The 20,984-nt window shown below is 33.1% G+C and overlaps 2 protein-coding genes across 3 annotated transcripts; both read left to right on the top strand.

The window, feature by feature from the left end:
* Window positions 1–3,172: 3,172 nt before the first annotated feature.
* On the top strand, window positions 3,173–10,119 carry LOC125423796 (protein TRANSPORT INHIBITOR RESPONSE 1). 2 transcript variants are annotated; one of them, XM_048479026.2, is made up of 5 exons: window positions 3,173–4,381; window positions 6,631–6,785; window positions 6,891–7,123; window positions 7,553–8,326; window positions 8,691–10,119. In XM_048479026.2, the coding sequence occupies exons 1-4, from the start codon at window positions 3,879–3,881 to the stop codon at window positions 8,306–8,308; spliced, it is 1,647 nt and encodes a 548-aa protein (XP_048334983.2). In that variant the 5' UTR covers window positions 3,173–3,878; the 3' UTR covers window positions 8,309–8,326; window positions 8,691–10,119. The 2 variants fall into 2 exon arrangements, with proteins under 2 accessions (XP_048334983.2, XP_048334977.2); XM_048479020.2 differs by having other exon boundaries at window positions 3,174–4,381; window positions 6,631–7,123.
* A 6,104-nt stretch (window positions 10,120–16,223) lies between these two features.
* On the top strand, window positions 16,224–19,017 carry LOC107409283 (vacuolar protein 8). The gene has a single exon (XM_016016720.4). It carries the CDS (start codon window positions 16,646–16,648, stop codon window positions 18,401–18,403), a length of 1,758 nt encoding a protein of 585 aa, XP_015872206.3. The 5' UTR covers window positions 16,224–16,645; the 3' UTR covers window positions 18,404–19,017.
* Window positions 19,018–20,984: the final 1,967 nt, after the last annotated feature.

Genomic DNA, 20,984 nt, shown 5'->3' with positions numbered 1-20,984 from the left:
ACTTTAAATCCCATTATTGTTTGGACAATCACATATTTTGGTGGTGTTAAGGTAATCTTTAAGTCCGAATCAGGATTCAGGGTTAAGATCTAGTTTTTGGCACTCTAGGATATGAATTATAAGATATCATTTGTAAAACTTTTAAACAAATACAAAATATTAAAAAAAATCAAAACAAAACAAAGGTAATCATCAAATAATTTTTTTGTTTTCATAAGAAAAAAAAAAAAAAGCAAAAATGGTTAATGTTTTTACATAAATGCTATTTTTTTCAATATTATACTTCTATTATAAAATATCGTATAACCCCCACATTTCATTTTTGTTTGGATATAGCATTATTTTTCAAAACTTTTAGCTATAGACTTATAAATTGACCTATTTATCCTTCATTTGACGTAGGCTATACACACAAACAAATTGTTTTTTATTTTAAATTGTTAAATCTTCAAATATGATGCTAAAAAACACACACACACACACACACACATTTATTTTAAAATTTTTAAATTTTGAAAATATCAATACGAAAATCTCCTCTTCTCAATTTATCAAAAAATAACAAATTATATATATTAAATATGATTGTCTCAAACACATTTCAAATATGTTGAATACATTAAAAATTATTTTTTTTCTTAAACGAAAAATATAATAAATCAGCTATAAATTTGATCACATTATTTTTATTATTTTTTCCTAAAAAATGAATAAAAAATTTATTAAATGAAATGTAAATGTGTCAAATTGTAATACTATATTAAAATAAAAGTAAAATATAAAGATTATTATATTGATATTTTTCATAATAAAAATATAATATTAAAAAAAAGTAAAATATAAAAAGATACAGCGATATTAATGGGTTACCGAACAACAACTTTTGATATAATTTTTTTTCTGTGTTATTTATTTATTTATTTATTTTTTTGGCCTGCTAATCATTAAATATCTTGCCTCATCATTTAGCCGGTATATGAATGGCTAATCCGGTGAAAGAACTATTTTAGTACCTGGTGCTGGTTCTTTCAGAAGTCATGACAGCAAAAGCCAAAAGGGGGTGCTGTTATGAGAGTTGGGTAAAAAAATTTCACATCAGTAAAAAGAGAGAAAAGGTTAAAAAATAAATAAATAAATAAAAGAATAAACTTCCTTTTGAGCGCTTGATGATAGCAAAATAACGATAATACCCTTACATTGTAATATGTGCACATTCAGGAAGTTTTTTGCTTAGAAGAATTGATGGGTAGAAAGGACATTATGAATGGGAGTGGAACGAAATGAGATGCCAATTAAGTAATTATAGCACTAAAATAATCATAAACACAATGAGTGGTGGAAAAAATAAATTTTGCAAAATAAGGAAGATTAAATTGGGAGGAATCAAACTGGGAAACCTCACAATGGTTAAGCTGGACGAGGTAGGGTAAATTATCAATCAGAAAACAGGACCTGCCCTTTTCTGAGCCTTTCAAACTTTTTATGTTTTTTTTTTTTGTACCTTTTTGAAACTGAACCTAAAAACTTGAGTATCATTTTTGTTATTATTATTTTTTTTAAAAATGAATTACACAAATTCGTCTTCTGGTTTCAAATTTTCATATGCACCCACCATTTTAAAAAAAATTGCACATACTCATCTCATAATTTTAATTTTCTTTCATATATTTCCGTTCACTTGCTGAAATTTTAATATATGGTGGTTAATATGATTTATTTATTTATTTTTATAATAACAAAATATCCTCGGTGTAAAATATGAGAAGTAAAATATTAATTGCTCTCTCTCTCTCTCTCTTTCTTGAAGTTATTTTATAAATAATTTTTTTATCAAAAAATTAAAATAAAATATAAATAAATGCCACTTTTGACAAAAAAATATATTTAAATTTGTTTATTTGTATATGTTAATTTGAGGGCAAATTATACAAAATCCATTTAGTTTTTTACTTTAATATTTTGTACTGGGGGTACTTTTGTTATTATAAAAAATTAAACCTTGTTAACCATCAAATTTTAAAGATTGACAAAAAAATGGGAGTATGTGAAAGAAAATTGAAATTATAAGGAAGTATGTGCAATTTTGAAAAAATTAAAGGTGTGCATAAAAAAACTTGAAACCAGAAAGAAAATTTGTATAATTTACCTTTTTAAAAATGGAATAGCATTAAAAGAACAATTTGAAAAGATAAATATTTTTTATTGAAAATTTATTCTATATTTTGCCTTATTTAGTTATATAGATTTTTTTTTAATTTCAAAAATTGTTCTATAAAAATAAAACAAATAACTTTTTTGTTGGAAACAAGATTCATATTAGGAAGTGATTTTAAAAAAATCTAAAATCACTTTTTAGAAAATAAAAACACTTTCATAGTGTTTGACCAAAAATATAGAAGCATTTTTTAGTGATTTTTCATGATAGAAAATGAGCTATATGGTATTTTTAAAAGATATATATTGCTATGTCATTCTCTTTTAAAATATGAATAATAGTATCTACTTTTATTTAAAAAAAGAAAGAAAAAAAAAAAGAGAAAAAACCAAGTAATGTTTGAAGACCTCCTGAAAAAATAAGATTTGATGAAATTTAATAAAAATAAATTGAAGAACCGAATAAAAAATTTAAAAAAAAAAAAACAAAGCTATAAATACTTAATTGAAAATATAGAAAGTGTGAGTGCAATTATCCTTTAACTAATAATAGAAACTTTTTGGTAAAAAAAAAAAAAAGTATTTTAATATTAGGGGACGAAAAATGATTATATAAAAAGAAATGCAAATAATCTTACTGTTCATTTTTAGTCAACAACCAACAAAAGGCATGAGCCAATCTAACCTATCCAGAGCGCGCATTGCGCTTTCTCGACGTTGGATTACGTGGAAGAATCCAAGAGATGGTGCGCAGAACGCACCCCAGTTGCAAGTTGGTTGAAAGCGTATTACGAGCCCTTGGATGTTCTCGGCTTCTTTTTTTCCTTTTTTTTTTATAATTTATTGTGCTTCGCTGTTTGTCAGCTGAAGCTAAGCTTAGAGACAATAAAATTATTAATATTAATAATAATATTATTATTAATTACTCATCTTGGACGGCTTTAATTAATTGTTAATCACTCTAATTAATTACTCTCTCTCTCTCTCTCTCTCTCTTTGCTTTTGCTATATTACGCAATGACTTGGCTAGCCTTCTTCTTTGGCTCCCCCTAACTGCTTTCATAGCTTTTATATTTTTTCACTCTGTTTTCTCTTTCTGTCTTTGTTCACCAAACCCTTCATAGATTCGTTCATGGCGAATCCGAGAATGCAGTAATTTTTTAATTATTATTGTTATTATTATTATTTTTTATCCTTTTTTCCAGTTTAATTTTCTGAATCTTCTAGAGTTTGTTCTCAATCCGATATCATTGGATTCGGATCTTCTTTGGATGCTCAAGTCTTTTTCATTTTACAATCACATTCTTCTTCTTCTTCTTCTTTCTACTTAAACGATTTTCAAATGTGAGGGAAGCTCTATCTTTCTTCTTCTTCTTCTTCTCTGGTGCTTCTTTTCTGGAAGCTCCGAGCTTTTCCTGTTATAGTTCTTGCTCATTTTGAGAAATGTTTTACCCAAAAAAAGAAAAAAAATAGTACAACACAGCATCTTTTAAGCCCAAGTACAACAGCGAATAAACGCTATGAATTTTTCTAAAATAATGAATCCCAGCCGTTAATTTTGATTTTTTTTCTCTCTTTTTTTTTTTCCCAAAAGAAGAGAAAAAAAAAAAAAAAAAAGAGTATATTTCTTTGTTGGTTTTGCATAGTTGGGGTTTTCAATTTATCATTTGGGTGTGTTTTTCGGAGCTCTGAATTCTGAGTCTCTGGATATATCAATATTAGCAATGAGTTCGAAGAGAAAGAAGGAATCTCCCGAGTCGGACGGGTCGACTCGGGCATCGAATTTTCCAGACGAGGTGCTAGAACGGGTTCTGGGTCCGGTAAAGTCGCATAAGGATAGGAGCTCAGTCTCTCTGGTGTGCAAAGACTGGTACAACGCCGAGAGGTGGTCCCGGACCCACGTGTTCATCGGGAACTGCTATTCGGTGTCGCCGGAGATCGTGACCCGGCGGTTCCCAAATATACGGAGCGTGACGCTGAAAGGGAAGCCTCGGTTCTCGGACTTCAATTTGGTGCCTCCGAATTGGGGAGCTGATATTCAGAATTGGCTGGTGTTGTTCGCCACCAAATACCCATGTCTTGAAGAGCTGAGGCTCAAGAGGATGACCGTCACTGATGAGAGCTTGGAGTTCTTGGCCCTTTCGTTTCCCAATTTCAAAGCTCTCTCGCTTTTGAGCTGCGATGGGTTCAGCACCGATGGGCTTGCAGCCATTGCCACTCATTGCAAGTTAGTCACTTACTACTTTCTGTTTCATTGTTTTTCTTCTTTCTTCTTCTTCTTCTTCTTTAAAATTCGCACCCCTAAATCGATTTGGGTTTGATGCATTTCTTTGTTTCTTTTTGTGGGTTTCGATCTCCTTAATTTAGTTTTAAGTTCTGAAGTTCTGGTATAGCTTTGGTAGTTCTAGTTCAATGAAGGCAAACACAACCTGTAGGCTGTAGCTATTTTCAATTTTTTTTTTTTTTTTCTTTCCTTGTGTTTGTTTTGGTTGGTCTCCAAACGATGTTTGTTGTTGGAATTTTGCTCTCGTTTTTTTGGGTAATAGCGCAGGTAAAACAGTAATTGAAAATGTACGATTCTACTTTCTGTACAAATTTTTTTTTTTTTTGAAACTGTTCCTTTTTCTTTGACATGACGTTTTTTCGATGTCATCGTCAAACAAATATCCCTACATTTATTGGGTAAAATAAAGTAGCTGATGGTCTGCCAATTCTCTAAGGAGCAACTTGGCATAACCAGCACCCGTCATATTTGATAAGAAATGGTCAAGAGTGATGAATTGGAGTCACTGTTTTTTCTTATTAGAATTTTTGCTTCTTACTCTATTTCCACTAAGTTCACGAACAATTTGTTCTGCCTTGATTTTAATCTTTTTACTATTTAGTGTTTAGGCGTATCGGATTCTTCATAGATAGGTCTCGGCATTCAACTCAAACCAAGACATTAATTATATAGCATATATATATATATATATTTTTTTTTTTGATATTGTGGATGGCTTTTACTATTGGGCTTATTAGTAAATTATGTTTTTCTTTGTCTGTCTTTGGTTGTGTACTTCGAATTTTAGTTTTAATTTTTCTCTCTGCGTTGTCTCCTCAATTTCTTAAGTGTTACATCTGTCAGCATTTTTCGTTCTCCTCACAGTTCAATTATTTGAATAATTGCCTTTTAATGTTGAAGATATTTCCTAAATTTTTTTATTTTTATTTTTTGGGTAATTTTTCCCAAATATTGTGTAGACAACATAAAGCTTCTTCGAATAAAGGAGTCTTAAGTTTATCTTTTTTATTTTTTTGTATTTTGTTTGAAGGTTGACCATTGTTCATGCATTTAGTGAATGGAATTTCTTTGGCGTTATTCTATACTTTAACCTGCATATATTCCTTGTTTAAATACAGTCCGACAACCTTCAAAAGTATAATTTTAAAATCTTAAGAGGTTGACATTTGGAATCTTTCATGTTTCATCTTTTTGTTTTTTGGTGAATGAATCTTTGTTGTTTCATGTAGCTTAGTTTCCAGAGTCACTTCCATGAATTCATTTCCATTATTCCATGTAAACAGTGCACCTGATATAAATCCTGTTATATGCAATTGAGGAATGGATGCAAACATGTGGTAGAAGTTCCAACACTCATGTACTAGATGGATTTAAGCAGATAAACCATAACTACTAATGAACAGAAAATATGTCAGTACCAATGAACAGAAAATGACAATAAATATATTACTAGACAAACAAGAGAATTTAAAAGTGATCAATATGTCGCATTTGCAACTACAAATTAACCAGCCAAGATACTTTGGTAACAGAACTGTTCTCTTTAGCATGATCTGTTGCTGGAGAATCAAATGACTGGAGATTCAAGGTATATTTATCTGAAGCTTGATTATTCCTTGAGATACAGGACATCTGTAAATACTTACTTGCATGAAGTTAAAAAATTTCCATTAAAGTTTAATTCTTATACAATAAAAGTGTGCAGTTTGTCGTGCTCTATTTGCAGTCCTGAATGAACTGATGGGGTCTTAAAACTACATCACGAAATTGAAGTTTCCCACATCTTTCAGATATTGTTATGTAGATCACAGGTGTCCTCTTTCAGATCAAACATGATATGCCCCTTTAAGCAAAAACTTGCTGGTCACTTGATGGAAATGATCAATAGGATCTACAATTATCTGTTCATCCTGTGTCATATGTCTTTAACTAAGAAACCAAACGTGATAAGACTTTTGAATCATTGCGATGTATAAAAATGTGAATCATAAACGGTAGAATAGACTTATGGTTGCTGAGTTTATTTTAGCTGACACAATGCACTTACCAATTTCAGTTTCTGTTAGTGGATTATATGTTTTCAATTTTGTGGTACAGAGAATGAATATTTGGAACATTTTTTGTTGGTTATTCTACAGTATATTTTCTTATTTTTGGCAAAAATTAACTTTAAAATTGTAATTTTGTTACAGGAATTTGGTTGAGCTTGACATACAGGAGAATGACATTGATGACAAAAGTGGTGGTTGGTTAAGCTGCTTCCCAGAGACTTTCACATCCCTGGAAATACTAAACTTTGCCAACCTGAATAGCGATGTCAATTTTGATTTCCTTGAAAGACTTATAAGTAGGTGCAAATTTTTAAAGGTTTTGAAGGTTAATAAAAACATAACCTTGGATCAATTACAAAGGTTGCTTAGTCGTGCCCCTCAATTAATGGAGCTTGGAACAGGCACATTTTCACAAGATCTAACAGCCAACCAGTGTTCAGAGCTTGAAAGTGCATTCAACAACTGTAAAAACCTACGCACCCTCTCTGGATTATGGGAAGCTACAGCCCTATTTCTCCCAGTTCTATATCCAGCATGTTCGAATTTAACATTCCTGAACTTGAGCTATGCGGCTTTGCAAAGTAGTGAATTAGCCAAACTTCTGGCTCACTGTCCAAATCTTCGGCGTCTCTGGGTAACACCTTTACTTCCATTCTTTTCCTGTTACTTTTCCTTTCCATTTCATTTTTAGCCACTTGAATTTTCCTTCCTGGTAAGATTAACACATTGCCGTGGAAAAGAAGAAAAGCCAGTCTTTTAGTAATCATGGTGCAGAACTAAGAGTCGGAATTGGTTTCCTTGTCTATTTGTTTGGTCCTTCACCTTAAAATCTACATTATATTTTGCGTAGATATAAAAAATGGCTTCTGGTTTCCTACTTTTTTAACTCTGCAGTTCATATAGAGCTGTTGGTAAGCAATTATAGAAATTCTCTTTAAAAAAAATCTCCCTTTGATGCTAAAACATGCCGATATAGGTAATCACTAGTACTAATTCTTATGTCTCTTAAATAATATATAAAAAAATAAAAAATAAAAAACTTGATGTCAAATTCTTGATACAGGTCCTTGACACGGTGGAGGACAAGGGGCTGGAGGCTGTTGGCCTTAACTGTCCTCTGCTTGAGGAACTCCGTGTTTTCCCCGCAGATCCTTTTGATAATGAGATTATCCATGGGGTGACTGAATCTGGATTTGTTGCTGTCTCTTATGGTTGCCGGAGACTCCATTATGTCCTTTACTTTTGCCGGCAGATGACTAATGCTGCTGTAGCAACTGTTGTGCAGAACTGCCCTGATTTCACACACTTCCGTCTCTGCATAATGACCCCACACCAACCAGATTACTTGACAGACGAGCCTATGGATGAGGCTTTTGGTGCAGTGGTGAAGACTTGTACCAAACTCCAGAGGCTTGCAGTTTCAGGATTATTAACTGACTTAACATTTGAGTATATTGGGAAATATGCCAAAAATTTGGAAACTCTTTCAGTGGCTTTTGCTGGTAGCAGTGATTGGGGAATGCGGTGTGTTCTGGATGGTTGTCCAAAGTTGAGGAAACTTGAGATAAGGGATTGCCCATTCGGAAATGCAGCTCTTCTCTCGGGTTTGGGAAAGTATGAATCAATGAGATCACTTTGGATGTCAGCCTGCAAAGTTACAATGAATGCCTGTCGGTTACTGGCAAGACAAATGCCAAGGTTGAATGTTGAGGTGATGAAGGATGAGGAAAGCGATGACAGCCAGGCTGATAAAGTTTATGTTTACCGTTCTGTTTCTGGACCAAGAAGGGATGCCCCACCTTTTGTTCTCACTCTCTGAAGTTTTTAAAAAAGCATGGTAATCTCTCTCTCTCTCTCTCTCTCTCTCTCTCTCACACACACACACACACACACACACACACACAGATACTGATACCAACTGGTATTTTCATCACAGAATGGACCTAGAAATTAAACTGTTTCGTGGTATTGAATCCTTTGCCATTATAAGTTGATTAATGTGTTCATCAATATTTGGTGCCTTGGTTAATAATGTATATTTTAAGTTATTTATATTGTTTACTAATTTTCCGGCATAACATTCCTTCTGGGTCTGAAACATTTCCTGTGAAATTGTATCTGTCTGTTGAGTTAGTCTCTATGTTTGTCTATCATTATTCCATCTGATCCTAATAACAAATTTTGTGCCTAATATTCTGCAGAGGACAATTTTCCCACACAAATGAATAAGATGGAAGGTGAAATATAACAATTGAGAGATTGAGAAACTTGGAATCTGTTCTTCAACAATTATTTCTATCTTGAAACAACAGAACGGAGAAACACTGAAAGGTAAAAAAAAGTTTATGCCATCACAGCCTCTGTTGCCTGAATCAAGTTTATCTCTGCTTCTATGTTAATCGCAACCTTAAGAGCAGTAATGCAATGCTACTGGAAAGGAATTAGATAAAGCGGCCCTGTCACAGGTCATAGATGGATCAAAATCTGTTCCCACTTTGCATTGATCAGGAGACAGGAGGATCCAGCAAAAGTATGAAAATCCCAATTGTTCAGAGTATCAGCTCAGTACTATTAAGGACAGGTCGTATTGGTGACCAAGAAAACTCTGGAGAAGAAGCAAGCTCCAACACTCCCCACGACAACAGAGCCATCACTGTGGGGAGGGTAAAGAGACTCCAAAGCAAAGCAGCCATTCGTGCCCTTGTTTCGTTGCCACTGTGCCATTATGACTCACCAAACTCCTGGATGGAGATGAGCACTATGGCATAAAAGGGGGTGAATTTTAAGATGCTTTTCTTTAGGATTATATAATCAGTATAGTCCTGAAATGAATACATGAATTTATCTTCCTTGTGAAGTTGGGTATTGGTAGGTTCAGTGACATAAAGCATATCGTATCCTTTAGAGCCTAGTGAAGGGCATCTTGCTGCACTTCTTGAAGAATGTCAGTAACAGTGGCTCTGCCTTCGAACCAGTGCTGGCCTGAATAACTGTCTTATTTTGGTGAAAGAGGGAAAAAAGGGAAAAATCTGGGTTTAAAGGCATGAGTGGGGATGTTTTACATTGAAGTGGGCACCTAGTTCCAAGTCCAGGGTTGGTGGGACCCATAAAATTTTTGCTTGATGCTATGATGCATAAATGTGCATATAGAATGGACAAAAAATTAAAGGTCCACATTGCCGTTCGGATGTGAGATGTGAGCTGGTATGCAGTTTTCTGGTGAACGTTGTTGTGAGGTTGAAAATGACTTGTTGGTTTGCTTATGCTTTTATTTCGTTTATTCTTCTCACTGATTCAGGTTCATGAGAAAAGAAACATTAGGTCCAGTACTCATCTACATCAATGGGTTATTCACCTTTTGCCAATTTGGAGCTTCTGGAGTATCATTATAGTAGAGGATCCACTGGTGGCTTACATTGATCCCCTCCCTTTTCTCTCATGTATTTATATATGTACTGATAGAATAAGTTGGATTTTCTTATTTTTTTTATTAGACTTTTTCCAATTTAGCAAACTCTCACCATGACTGGATTACAAATTTGTGTTTTATTCACATGAAAAAGAAAAAAAGAAAAAAGAAAAAATCCTTTACATAACCATTGAGAGCAATGTTTAGCAATCGTTAGTTTACTTGGAAGGATGAACAAGTCCTCATTGAATTTTATTTTTCCATTAGAAGGGGCTTACACATCATCTATTCTGCAGTATCCCCTACGAATATCCCATCTTTATGAAAAGTTCTTAATGTAAGTTGATTCCAACTCCCCAATAGATTGACCTGCAATAATACTTAAAAGAGTTTTTCCCAGTTCGACTAGGTCAGCATGATTAGGGCTCCGGCCATAACATAATTGAATTAATGCCGATAATTTTTCCCAATTCGACTAGATTGTCAAGAGTAGGGCCTACGACCATAACATAATCAACGGATCCAAGATGTGTTCTTACCGGTTAAGGGAGTTTGGATAGGTATTAAAAGTACGTTGAAAGTTAGATAATTTAAAGTTTTAAAACTCTTTCCTCTCCTCTCAAGCTGCAGTCAAAATTAGGCATGTATAAAATTGTAACTAGTTTAATGAAATCAACCAATCTAATCCAATCTAATTTTATCAGATTAATATAATTGTAGTTGGATTATTAGATTGAAAATTTTGAAATCCAATTGAACTACATTGGTTAACTTTTTAATGTTTCAAAATAATCAATCCAAATCAATCAAATCTAATAAATATATAATATGTTAAAATTTAATTAGATATATGAGTTTTATTAATTAATTTATAAATTGCGAATAAGCAGCGCAACACAAAAAATTTATCTCTTTTAGGGAAAATTAGTATGTATTTGAGGCAAATTTAGTATAACTTTGTTGTTGTAGTACGTGTTTATTATTGATACATTAACATCATTAACTTAAAAAGTTATATAATTGTTTTTATATATGTTACTATGTTATTTGACTAACGGTTTTTTTTTTTTTTAATGATTTCTACACATTACAATGAATGTTTATAGCTATTTTTACATAAAATATATTCAAATTTAAAAATTATAAATTAGGGATGTATTCAATTTAGAATTTGATAAATTTAAAATGAATTATAGATTTTAAAGGATTCCATAGATTATAATAAAATTTTATAAAAATTTAATAAAATATTTAAAATTAAGTCTGAATTTTATATTGATAATTTTATTTACAATTTTATTATTAAAATATTTTCAAATCTATTAAAATTTATTTTTTTATAAAATTTTTTGAAACCAATCACTTTTTCAATACTTTTAAATTTTAAAATTTTTTTATAAAATTCTAATTAAAATTTTTATAAAATCTATTAAAATCTGAATTAAATATTATTAAATTTGTACAGATTTTTTTAAAATTTAAATAATATATTTTTCTAAACTTTTAGATATTTTTAAAATTTTTCAAATTTTAAATTAAATATAACCTTTAAATTATATTGAGTAAAAATTGAATCTGATCTAAACCTATCAATGTTAAATTAGACTAAATTAAATTGTTTTTATTTATATTTGAATGGGATGATTGAACAATTAAAAAATAAAATAAAATCAACCTATATTGAATTGATTGAATATTGATCAAATCCATTGGATTGGTATCAGTGTAAAAAGAGAGTGAAAAGTGGCCTTCTTTTTCATCCTTTTGGGTAAAATATTCGACACTTGTCTTGATTTGGGCCGTTCTGTGGGTTGTCAGTGGTCGGAGTTGCCAACTCATGGACGAATAATTTTTGGTACCTGGACTAGATAAGTATCCATTTGGAATACTAGCACGGATTAAATTTGATCGAATTTAAAGTTGTTCAATTTAATTGTATTAATTAATTTGAAATAGTCTTATCAAATCCCATATTTCATATTGGCTCTATGTATTCAACCGTTTTCACTGGATAGGATTTGGCGTTCAAGTCAAAGTAGACTGCTACCCCTCTTTCACTCAATTACAGGGAGGGACGAAGATGATCTTAGATCCCCCATCATCGTTTATATTTGACCCCTTTTATTTTTCATTTTTTATTTTTTTGTCGTTTTGTTTCTGGAAAATATTTGTCTTATGAACAACTCAAAAAACCAATTATGAGTTATTCCCAAATGCTATATTTCTATTTGTGGTTGATCAAATGCTTTATGCGTTTGATAAGGAAAAGTTTGGAGGGTTTTGTCACAGAGTCAAAAGTAATCGCGGTTAGATCTTGTGGGGTCAGTAAGAATCTCTATGAAGAAGAGTTGATCAATAACTTAACAATCTTATTTTTCAAAGTTTTTCAAAGTTTAATTGGTAACTTGCTGGTTTGGTTTGGTAAGATGTCAATTGCTGCTGATCAAGACCTGAAAAATGTTGATCATGTTTCAATTATACAAACAGTGCTGTGCTCCAACCCACAACAGCCTTCTAAATTATATTACCCAAAAACTCCTGCTAAATTATAACATACAAGTAAACCAAGTAGTGGCATGCTGTCTTACTCAAAATTTCTTAGCTAATACTAATCATATCAGTCTGTGCTGGCCCAATACATGATTTCCCAAGGACACTTCATTTTCTTTCAAGGTAAGCTGTAAAATCAAAGCTTGTCCATCTGTATTACCAATCACCGTTGGTAATTCATATACGTGAGATAATGAAAGAAAACCACCATTAGTCATTCATATACGTGAGATAATGAAAGAAAACGATGGAGATTTGTAGTTCATATCACTCCGATATTCGATATGAATTTTGCCCTGCTTGATTTCAATATAAAATTATAATGTATAAGTAATACATCTTAGAAACTGAATTAAACTAAATTTCATTTCAAGTTTCTTAATTATCTGCAGACAGCAATTAAGGCATGAAATAGGGAAAGGTTGGATCAAGGCAATTGCTTTTCTATATATTTGCATTGAGGATACCCATTTGACTGATCAAATGCCTGATCTATATACATAAGCAACTCCACCAGGTCTTCCTCCTTTTTGGAGGTTTAACAAGAAACAGATCAGAAAGAAATTATTAATTATTCTAAAAATAATAATAATAAAAAGATTATCAACTCCTAACGAAACATCACAACTCATGGTCCACAGCGTTCAGATTTTGCAAATCTTGTTATATGAAACAAGCTTTTAAGCTACACTAATTTAATATAAGAAATGATTTATGCATTGTCCCTACCTCTAATACCTTTTGAGTTGAGACTTCGTACACAAGAGGTGGGTGACTATTATATATAACATGGCTTTTTATATGTTACTTCCTCCATTTGATTGCCAAAACTATGAGATATATCTATGACCATCTTGACCACCAAACGTTTAGAGATTAGAGAAAACAATTTGATTCTTAGCTACTTAGGATCTAACATAAACATCAAATCAATAAAATACCATCAATATCTTTTTGTCTCATAATATTTGATCTATTTTATCCTTTATCAATTTTCATATCTGGGGTCATCTTGTTACCTTGACCCTCATTGATATATGTATATATGTATATATTTATATACAAATGTGCCTTTTCTCTTCAAAGCTAAGGTATATTGTCACTGTGCTAGCTTCTGTATTGAATGTCCCTTCTTTTCTACTCAAAGGTGTCACGAATCCATCATTTTCTTCTTTTTGGCACACAATTGGCGTTTACACCTAACACACTTCATGAACATCAAGCTACCAATTTCACCATTGTGTGTAGAATCTTTAAAGGCTTAGGCAACATGGGCTAGGATAATAAATAAAGCATGCCCATTAATTTCAAGCCAAAGAAATGAATAATGGTCATAATTAGATGCTCATTTTACATCAAAATAAAAGCCCTTGGTCTGAATTCAGATAATTTACTAGTGAATCTGTGAGATGGCAAAAAATTTCAATTTACTAGTGAATCTATGAGATGGCAAAAAATTAAGCTTGCTGATTAGAGTTCGCATTAATTCTTTCACCATCAAGCTGATGATTGGTACATGAGAATAAAACGAAGTCCCCACACTATGAATAAGAATGAAAATGGCAAAATCCAAGTACATGTGTAAGCTCGGCAGTCACTAGCAAATGGGTTGAGGCCATGTGCTTGATATAATTATGCAGTGAAGGCAGTGAAAGGGACAAATACTCATGCGCTTATTGTTTATATCTGTTTTTTTTTTTTTTTTTTTATATATATATATACTTTCATAAAAAATAAAAAATAAAAAAACATATATACGTGTACATTTTCACGGCCTTGTGAATTTCTGAAAGTTTTCAAGAGAGACAACAAAAAAAAGGGGTTAACGCCGACTTCCACGCCACTTCTCTATTAAACTTTCATCAAAAGGACATGTTATATGAAGCTTGAATCACTTTTAAGCATAATTAAAAGTAAATCATCCTTGAACAACCTGGTCTAAAAAGCATTACATATAGAATAAGAGAGTCCGTGAGGGGCTGAATAATGGGTTTTTTTGTCCTTATTATGCATGAGACTGGTTTTTGGTACAAAAATTAGACAGCCCTAATCATGTCATGGGGCATTTGTTAGTTTTATCTCATTTGACATCATCTGAGGCTTTGTTTGTGTATTGCATTTTGCTTCTAACTTTGCCTTGCACTTAATTTGAAATTGCATTGCACATCTTATCCTCCAATTTATTGTGTAATCCATTCCATCAACCTGTGAAGCACAGTGCTTCCTTTTTGATTTACTTTGGCATGGGCACTTAGCTTTCAACTTTTGTTCATCTTTCCTTGTACTTTCTGGACTGGACCCAGTTTTAGAAGTGTCTCTGGAGAATATTTGTTTAATAAAAAATAAAAAAATTAAAGAAAAAAAAAAACCGAGTGAATAATTGGAGTTAATTCCATAATTTGTGGATTGTGGTAGCCAAAAAAGTGAAAAAGCTTTTTATTCTTTGTTATACAAAAGATCTTAATGTAAATTATATATATATATATATTAAAAAAAAAAATTAGTTACAAGTTAGACATATAGTTTAAGAGGTTATCAGTCAAAAGCGTGTCACACTCCCGGTACCTTCCTGGTCCAGTAAGCTAAGGAGGACCCTACAAAAAAGAGGAAGAAGAAAAAAATAAATAAATAAAAATAAAAACATACACACAAAAATAAATAAATAAAAAATAAAAACATACACACACTTTTTGTGAGGACTAGTTTTAGAGGGTTTTCACCTCCACGTCTTGATGGGAAAAAAAAAAAAAAGGTGACTGCTAGCACAAGGCATCCAACAAAGGGCTTCACAGTCACATGGTGGGGTGGGACGTTTGTGTATTCATCTCTGTGCCATTGCTATTTTGCTAATGGCTAAGGGTATTCAAAGCTGCCTTTTTTCTCCTTTTCACCTAATCAAAGTTCGTGTCCTTATTACAAAGTGGCCCATAACAACTTGAGATTTCCTCACTACCTCCAATCTCAATGGCTGTCTCTCTCTTACTTTTGCTCTTTCTTCTTCTACTAGGAAACTCACACCCTTTTATGTATAGTTCAAGCCATTCTGTTTTATGGTAATTTATTAGTTTTTTATATGGTATGGTATTTGTTGGTAAAATTTTCAAAATTTGTTATCATAATTCACTAATACTTCATATTTTATTCAAACAGTCCAATAGTAAAGTCATTATATCCTTAAATAATATTTTTAAATTGGAAACCTTTTATTTTCAATATCAAATTAAGAAAAAAAAAACAAAAAAAAGGTACCACATTGTATTATGGGTATTTCATTATGAGTAGTGATGAAGATTATTTTAAATTGGTATCTTAGTTATTATCCAAACAATCATATTAGTATATGTAAAGTTAATAGACAAACTTAACCAACATGCCATTTATTTTCTCCATGAGTGAAATAAGGTTGAAGCATAAATTTTACTTTTTTACTATTTATGGTCATCTTTGTCATACGTTTCGAAGTTTCATAATAAAAATAAATAAGAACCGAAACATAGTATAAGAATGATCAGTGTGAAAGTTGCATCTAACTAAATAACTTCCCTTTTAGAGTTCTATAAGATAATAGAAAATAAAGTATTCATATATAATGTATGCATTGCTTTCAAGTTTTATCCCACTTTCCTTTTTCTGTTATTATTATTATTATTATTATTATTTTATTCATAAAATACATACAAAAGGTTTCCAAAAACATAAAATAAAAATTAAAAAACAAATAAATAAAAAGCACTACCACCAACAACAAGGTAGCAATCTGACATAATAAATCCAGTCACATACATTCATCAGAAGATATGAAAACATCCACCTCCTTTAAATAAGCTCTCAACTTCCAACAGTTTTTCTGATTTTCCTTTTTCAACCTTGGAAATGATGGAAATGCCCCTGTCGCTATTGCTTCGATCTCCACCTTTTTACTCTATGTTTCTGTATTCCGAACCAAGGTCATTCCTGTAAATTCATGCTAAAATCCAATTCAGTGATTCAGCTGCCAAATCTGCGGATAAGTATACAACCCTAGCTGGTCAGTCAGAGCCTCTCCCTCGTTTTTTTGTTTTTTTTTGGCTTCGAGATAGGATCACGGCTTAGATTCCCATTCTTCTCGTGTTCAAAGCTCGACAAATTCCGATCAAAAGTCGCCGGAATATTCATGCCCATCTCGCTGGAAAATATGGGTTCGGAGCACCCAAACCCATGATAGCAACAATGGGGGAAGAGGATTGCCACAACGAGGAAGCAGGACAAGATCCAAAGCCGCTGGAATCCTCCACCGGAGATTCCAATCTCCGTAAAGCTATTGATTCCTTAACGTCTTTAATATCGCTTTCCCATTCCGTCAGAGTCTTCGCCGTCAAATGGCAGTTGATTCGGAACAAACTCCAGGAGTTGAACTCCGGCTTAATCGCCGTGGAAAACTGCGATTCCGGCGAGAACCCGGCGATAAAAGGCCTGGTTTCGGCCGTGCTGGTCACGGTCAACGATTGCAATGATCTCGCTCGCCGCTGCGTCGATCTCTCTTACAGTGGAAAGCTTCTGATGCAGAGCGATTTGGATGTAATCTCTTCGAAATTCGATAGCCACTCGAAGAAGCTCTCGGAGATTTACAACGCCGGGATTCTGACCCAAGGCTTTGCAATTGTAGTTTCACGGCCAAGTATTGGAGCTTGCAGAGACGACATGAGGTTCTATGTGAGAGACTTGATGACCAGAATGAAGATCGGAGACGCAGAGATGAAACGGCAAGGACTTGTTAACTTGCATGAGGCTTTGGTAGAAGACGAGAAATATGTGAAAGTGATTGTGGAGCTCAACGATATCATGTATGTTCTGGTCAACTTCCTTGACTCTTCCGAGATTGAAATCCAAGAAGGAGCTGCCAAGGTACTCTCGGTCATCTCGGGGTTCGATTCGTATAAAGGTGTTCTGGTTGGAGCTGGGATTGTAGCTCCATTGGTTCGGGTTTTGGAATGTGGGAATGAGTTGGGAAAAGAAGCGTCCGCAAGGTGTTTGCAAAAACTCACTGAGAATTCCGAAAATGCGTGGTCGGTTTCTGCTCATGGAGGAGTCACAGCTCTGCTGAAAATCTGCGCCGGTGGCAGCAATTGGCGGCCGGAATTGATTGGCCCTGCTTGTGGGGTTCTCAAAAATCTCGCCGGAGTTGAAGAGATAAAGAGATTCATGGTTGAAGAAGATGCTATATCCACCTTCATCAAGCTCGTACGGTCCAGGGACGAAGCCGTGCAGATGAATTCGATTGAATTCCTTCAGAATATAGCATCTGGGGATGAATTAATCCGGCAAATGGTAGTTAAAGAAGGAGGAATTCGTGCACTAATGCGTGTGGTTGAGCCCAGATCGTCTTGCAGTTTCAAGACCAGAGAGATAGCTCTTCGGGCAATAGAAAATCTGTGTTTTTCCTCAACGAGCTCTGTTGGGATATTGCTAGAATATGGATTTGTTCACCATCTCATCTTCCTCTTGCGAAATGGGGAAGTTCCGATCCAAGAATTGGCATTAAAAGTGGCAATCAGGCTGTGTGGGACATCGGAGGAAGCCAAGAAAGAAATGGGCGAGGCGGGTTTCATGCCGGAGCTTGTTAAGTTTCTTGATTCCAAGTCGATTGAGGTTCGTGAAATGGCAGCTGAGGCACTCTCTGGCATGGTTTTGGTACCCAAAAACCGAAAGAAATTCGTGCAAGACGACCGCAACATTGGCCTACTTCTGCAATTGCTTGACCCGGAAAAGGAAAATCCAGGCAACAAGAAGTTATTGCTTTCTATACTAATGTCGTTGACGAGTTGCAACAGTGGGAGAAGGAAGATTGCTCATTCTGGGTATCTTAAAAACATTGAGAAGCTTGCAGAAGCAGAGGTTTCAGATGCTAAGAAACTTGTCAGAAAATTGTCCACCAACAGATTCCGGAATTTGTTGAGTGGATTCTGGCATTCTTGAGTGTAAGTTTGCTTTTTCACAAACAAATATGAAGCATATATATTTTTGTTATTAACACTACATCTACATCTGGATACAAGTGTTTTTCAAAATCCAAGCTATTAACCTGTTAATTTTTTTTTTTTTTTTCCCCATATCTTCCAGCCTAAAAAGAATATTTTGTTTCTCATAATCATCATTGAGTTTTCTTTCTTCATTTAGCTTTACCCCTTCCCAATGGCAGCTTTAGTGCTTTTTCAAGATTGTAACCTTAAGTAGAGATCAACAAAGACTGTTACTTTATATTTCTTGTAGATACTCTGCAATGGCAGATATAAATTAAATAATGTAATACATATATATATATATATATATATTGATTTGGAGGAAAGAATGTGATGGCAGATATTTTAATTAGATGGGGATAGAAGGATTATAAATATGATTTTCTGCATGTTTTGGGGAGAGCACATGGGAGGGAAAAGCATGAAAACCCAGATGGGCATGTGACTGTGAGTAGTGTTAATCAAGGTTTTGCACTGTGTATTATTATGGACAGAGAAGATAGTGATAGATGAAGTTTCCTATTGTATTTGCTTTGTCTTTTATATTAACTCTCTCTTTTCACTCTGTTATGACAGTTTCTTCGTCTTTTTCATTTTTTTATTTTTTTATTTTTCTGGGGGTAAATGACAGTTTCTTCGTCTTTATATGCAAATAAAAGTGATATTATTTGTTTCCATCTTTATGAACACACGGCAAGTGCAAGATCATCAAGAAGTTGAAGACAGAATTTAAGTAATGGTGTTGCAGTGTGGTGCATTAAAGATCCTGTTTATTGTGCCTTTGGTTGAAATATTTATGTATGGGATAGACAAAAGGATTGGATTCCACTTTTTCCATGCTCAGGAATGGGGCATGGTCTAAACTATTTAAGGCCTATAGCCTTTCATAATTGGTAACCCAAGATGGTAATAAGCACTGTGGACCATGGAATCTTCTTCTGAGCGTCTTAGTAGGTTGCTCTCAAACGAAACCAGACAGACATGGAGCCCAATGTGTTTCATGTACCAAGTGATTTCACTGTGCGTTGGTTTTAGAGATCATGTTTCGGGTTCTTTTTCTTTCTGAGATTAAAAAAATATATATTTTTTTTTTTAAAAAAAAAAAAAAAGGGGAGAGAGAAAAGTTTATGGATTAATTGCTTCATCTCAATGAGTGTTCTTAGTAGTGGAGTTGACAAATCATATGTGTATTTGTTGATAATGAAGTTGGCCGCATATTTAAGGATGTGGGTTCAGTCACGGCCCTCTCCCTTTAGTTTAAGAAGAGTATTATGGTGATCCTGAAAAAAATAATAAAATATAAATATCTTTTTGCTCAGAAGCTATTTATTAGTCATACTCATAACAGTTTTCAACATTGATATCTTTTGGAAAAAACAGCTCTCATCCATTTCTTCCTCTTTTAGATAAAAGAGGACCGTAGCCCGCAAAAGAACAGGAATCCAGTAACAATTGGGCCTAAGAGGCCTTGCACTTGAGATATAGATTGCAGTTGTAACACTTAGAATTGGGCCTTGATTGAGGGACGAGAGAGTAAAAGTTATGGCTTTCATTATTTGTTAAATTTAATAAGCATCGAGGCCATATAAAAAACAGAAAAAGAATCCCAAAGGAAAAATTATGTTTATGATTGAAATAATAATCCAAACCACGATCGTAATCCAGCCAAAAAATGATTTATAACAAATTGGTAATTATTCTTATTCCAGTATTTTATTCATCCTCATGAGACGGCCCAATGACTTTTTCTAGCAAAAGTCCATATTTTGAATTTCCCACATCCAAGATCATAAAAGAAAAAGAGAAGAAGAAAAATTTTCTCTAGTTTTTGGTTCACATATTTGTTCGTAATTGGAATGAATGATGACGCTGTTAAAAGAAAACTAGTTTTTCCATTGTAAAGAATATGATAACTTTATTATCTAGTAATTATCTAATTGCTATGAAGCCTATGGTTCTCATGTTAAAAGAAAACACCATTTTTTTTTTCACATTAAAAAAATACTGTGCCTTGAGATTTATCTTCTTTGACATGTACTTGAAAATGGTTTTATATTTTTTAAAAAAATATATATTTTTCAATATTATTTGGTTTTCTGTTTACTGTTTAGGTTGTCTACTTCAAATATTTGTTATAGGTTGTTAAATATCTTAATTAATTATAAGTTTTAACGGGAAAAAGTAAAACCAAACAAAATATTTATTTTTTTCTTTTTGTTCAAACTATGACAAACTCTCATGCTTACTACTAGCTAACATTAATAAACATTTAAAAGAAAAAAATTACATGTAATTAAGTAGAAAAAACTAGTGCTAACTTTACCAAACAACACCTTCATAAAATGAACAACTTTATGTTTTTCTGAACCAAAAAACAGTTTTTTAGTAGGTAAAAACTACATTGGTTTTAAAAGGGATTTGAGTACTGGTTTTAGGTGGGGTTTCCATTTGTTATGTTTCTCTTGTATGGCTTTATTTGATTTCCTAAAGGCCTTTCGCAGTAAGACACCGTGAAACTGTCCCCTAAACAAATTGTG

Source organism: Ziziphus jujuba, chromosome 1 (genome assembly GCF_031755915.1).
Source record: "Ziziphus jujuba cultivar Dongzao chromosome 1, ASM3175591v1".
In the NCBI taxonomy this organism is placed as follows: Eukaryota; Viridiplantae; Streptophyta; class Magnoliopsida; order Rosales; family Rhamnaceae; genus Ziziphus; species Ziziphus jujuba.
This window is presented reverse-complemented; position numbering and strand designations above follow the sequence as displayed.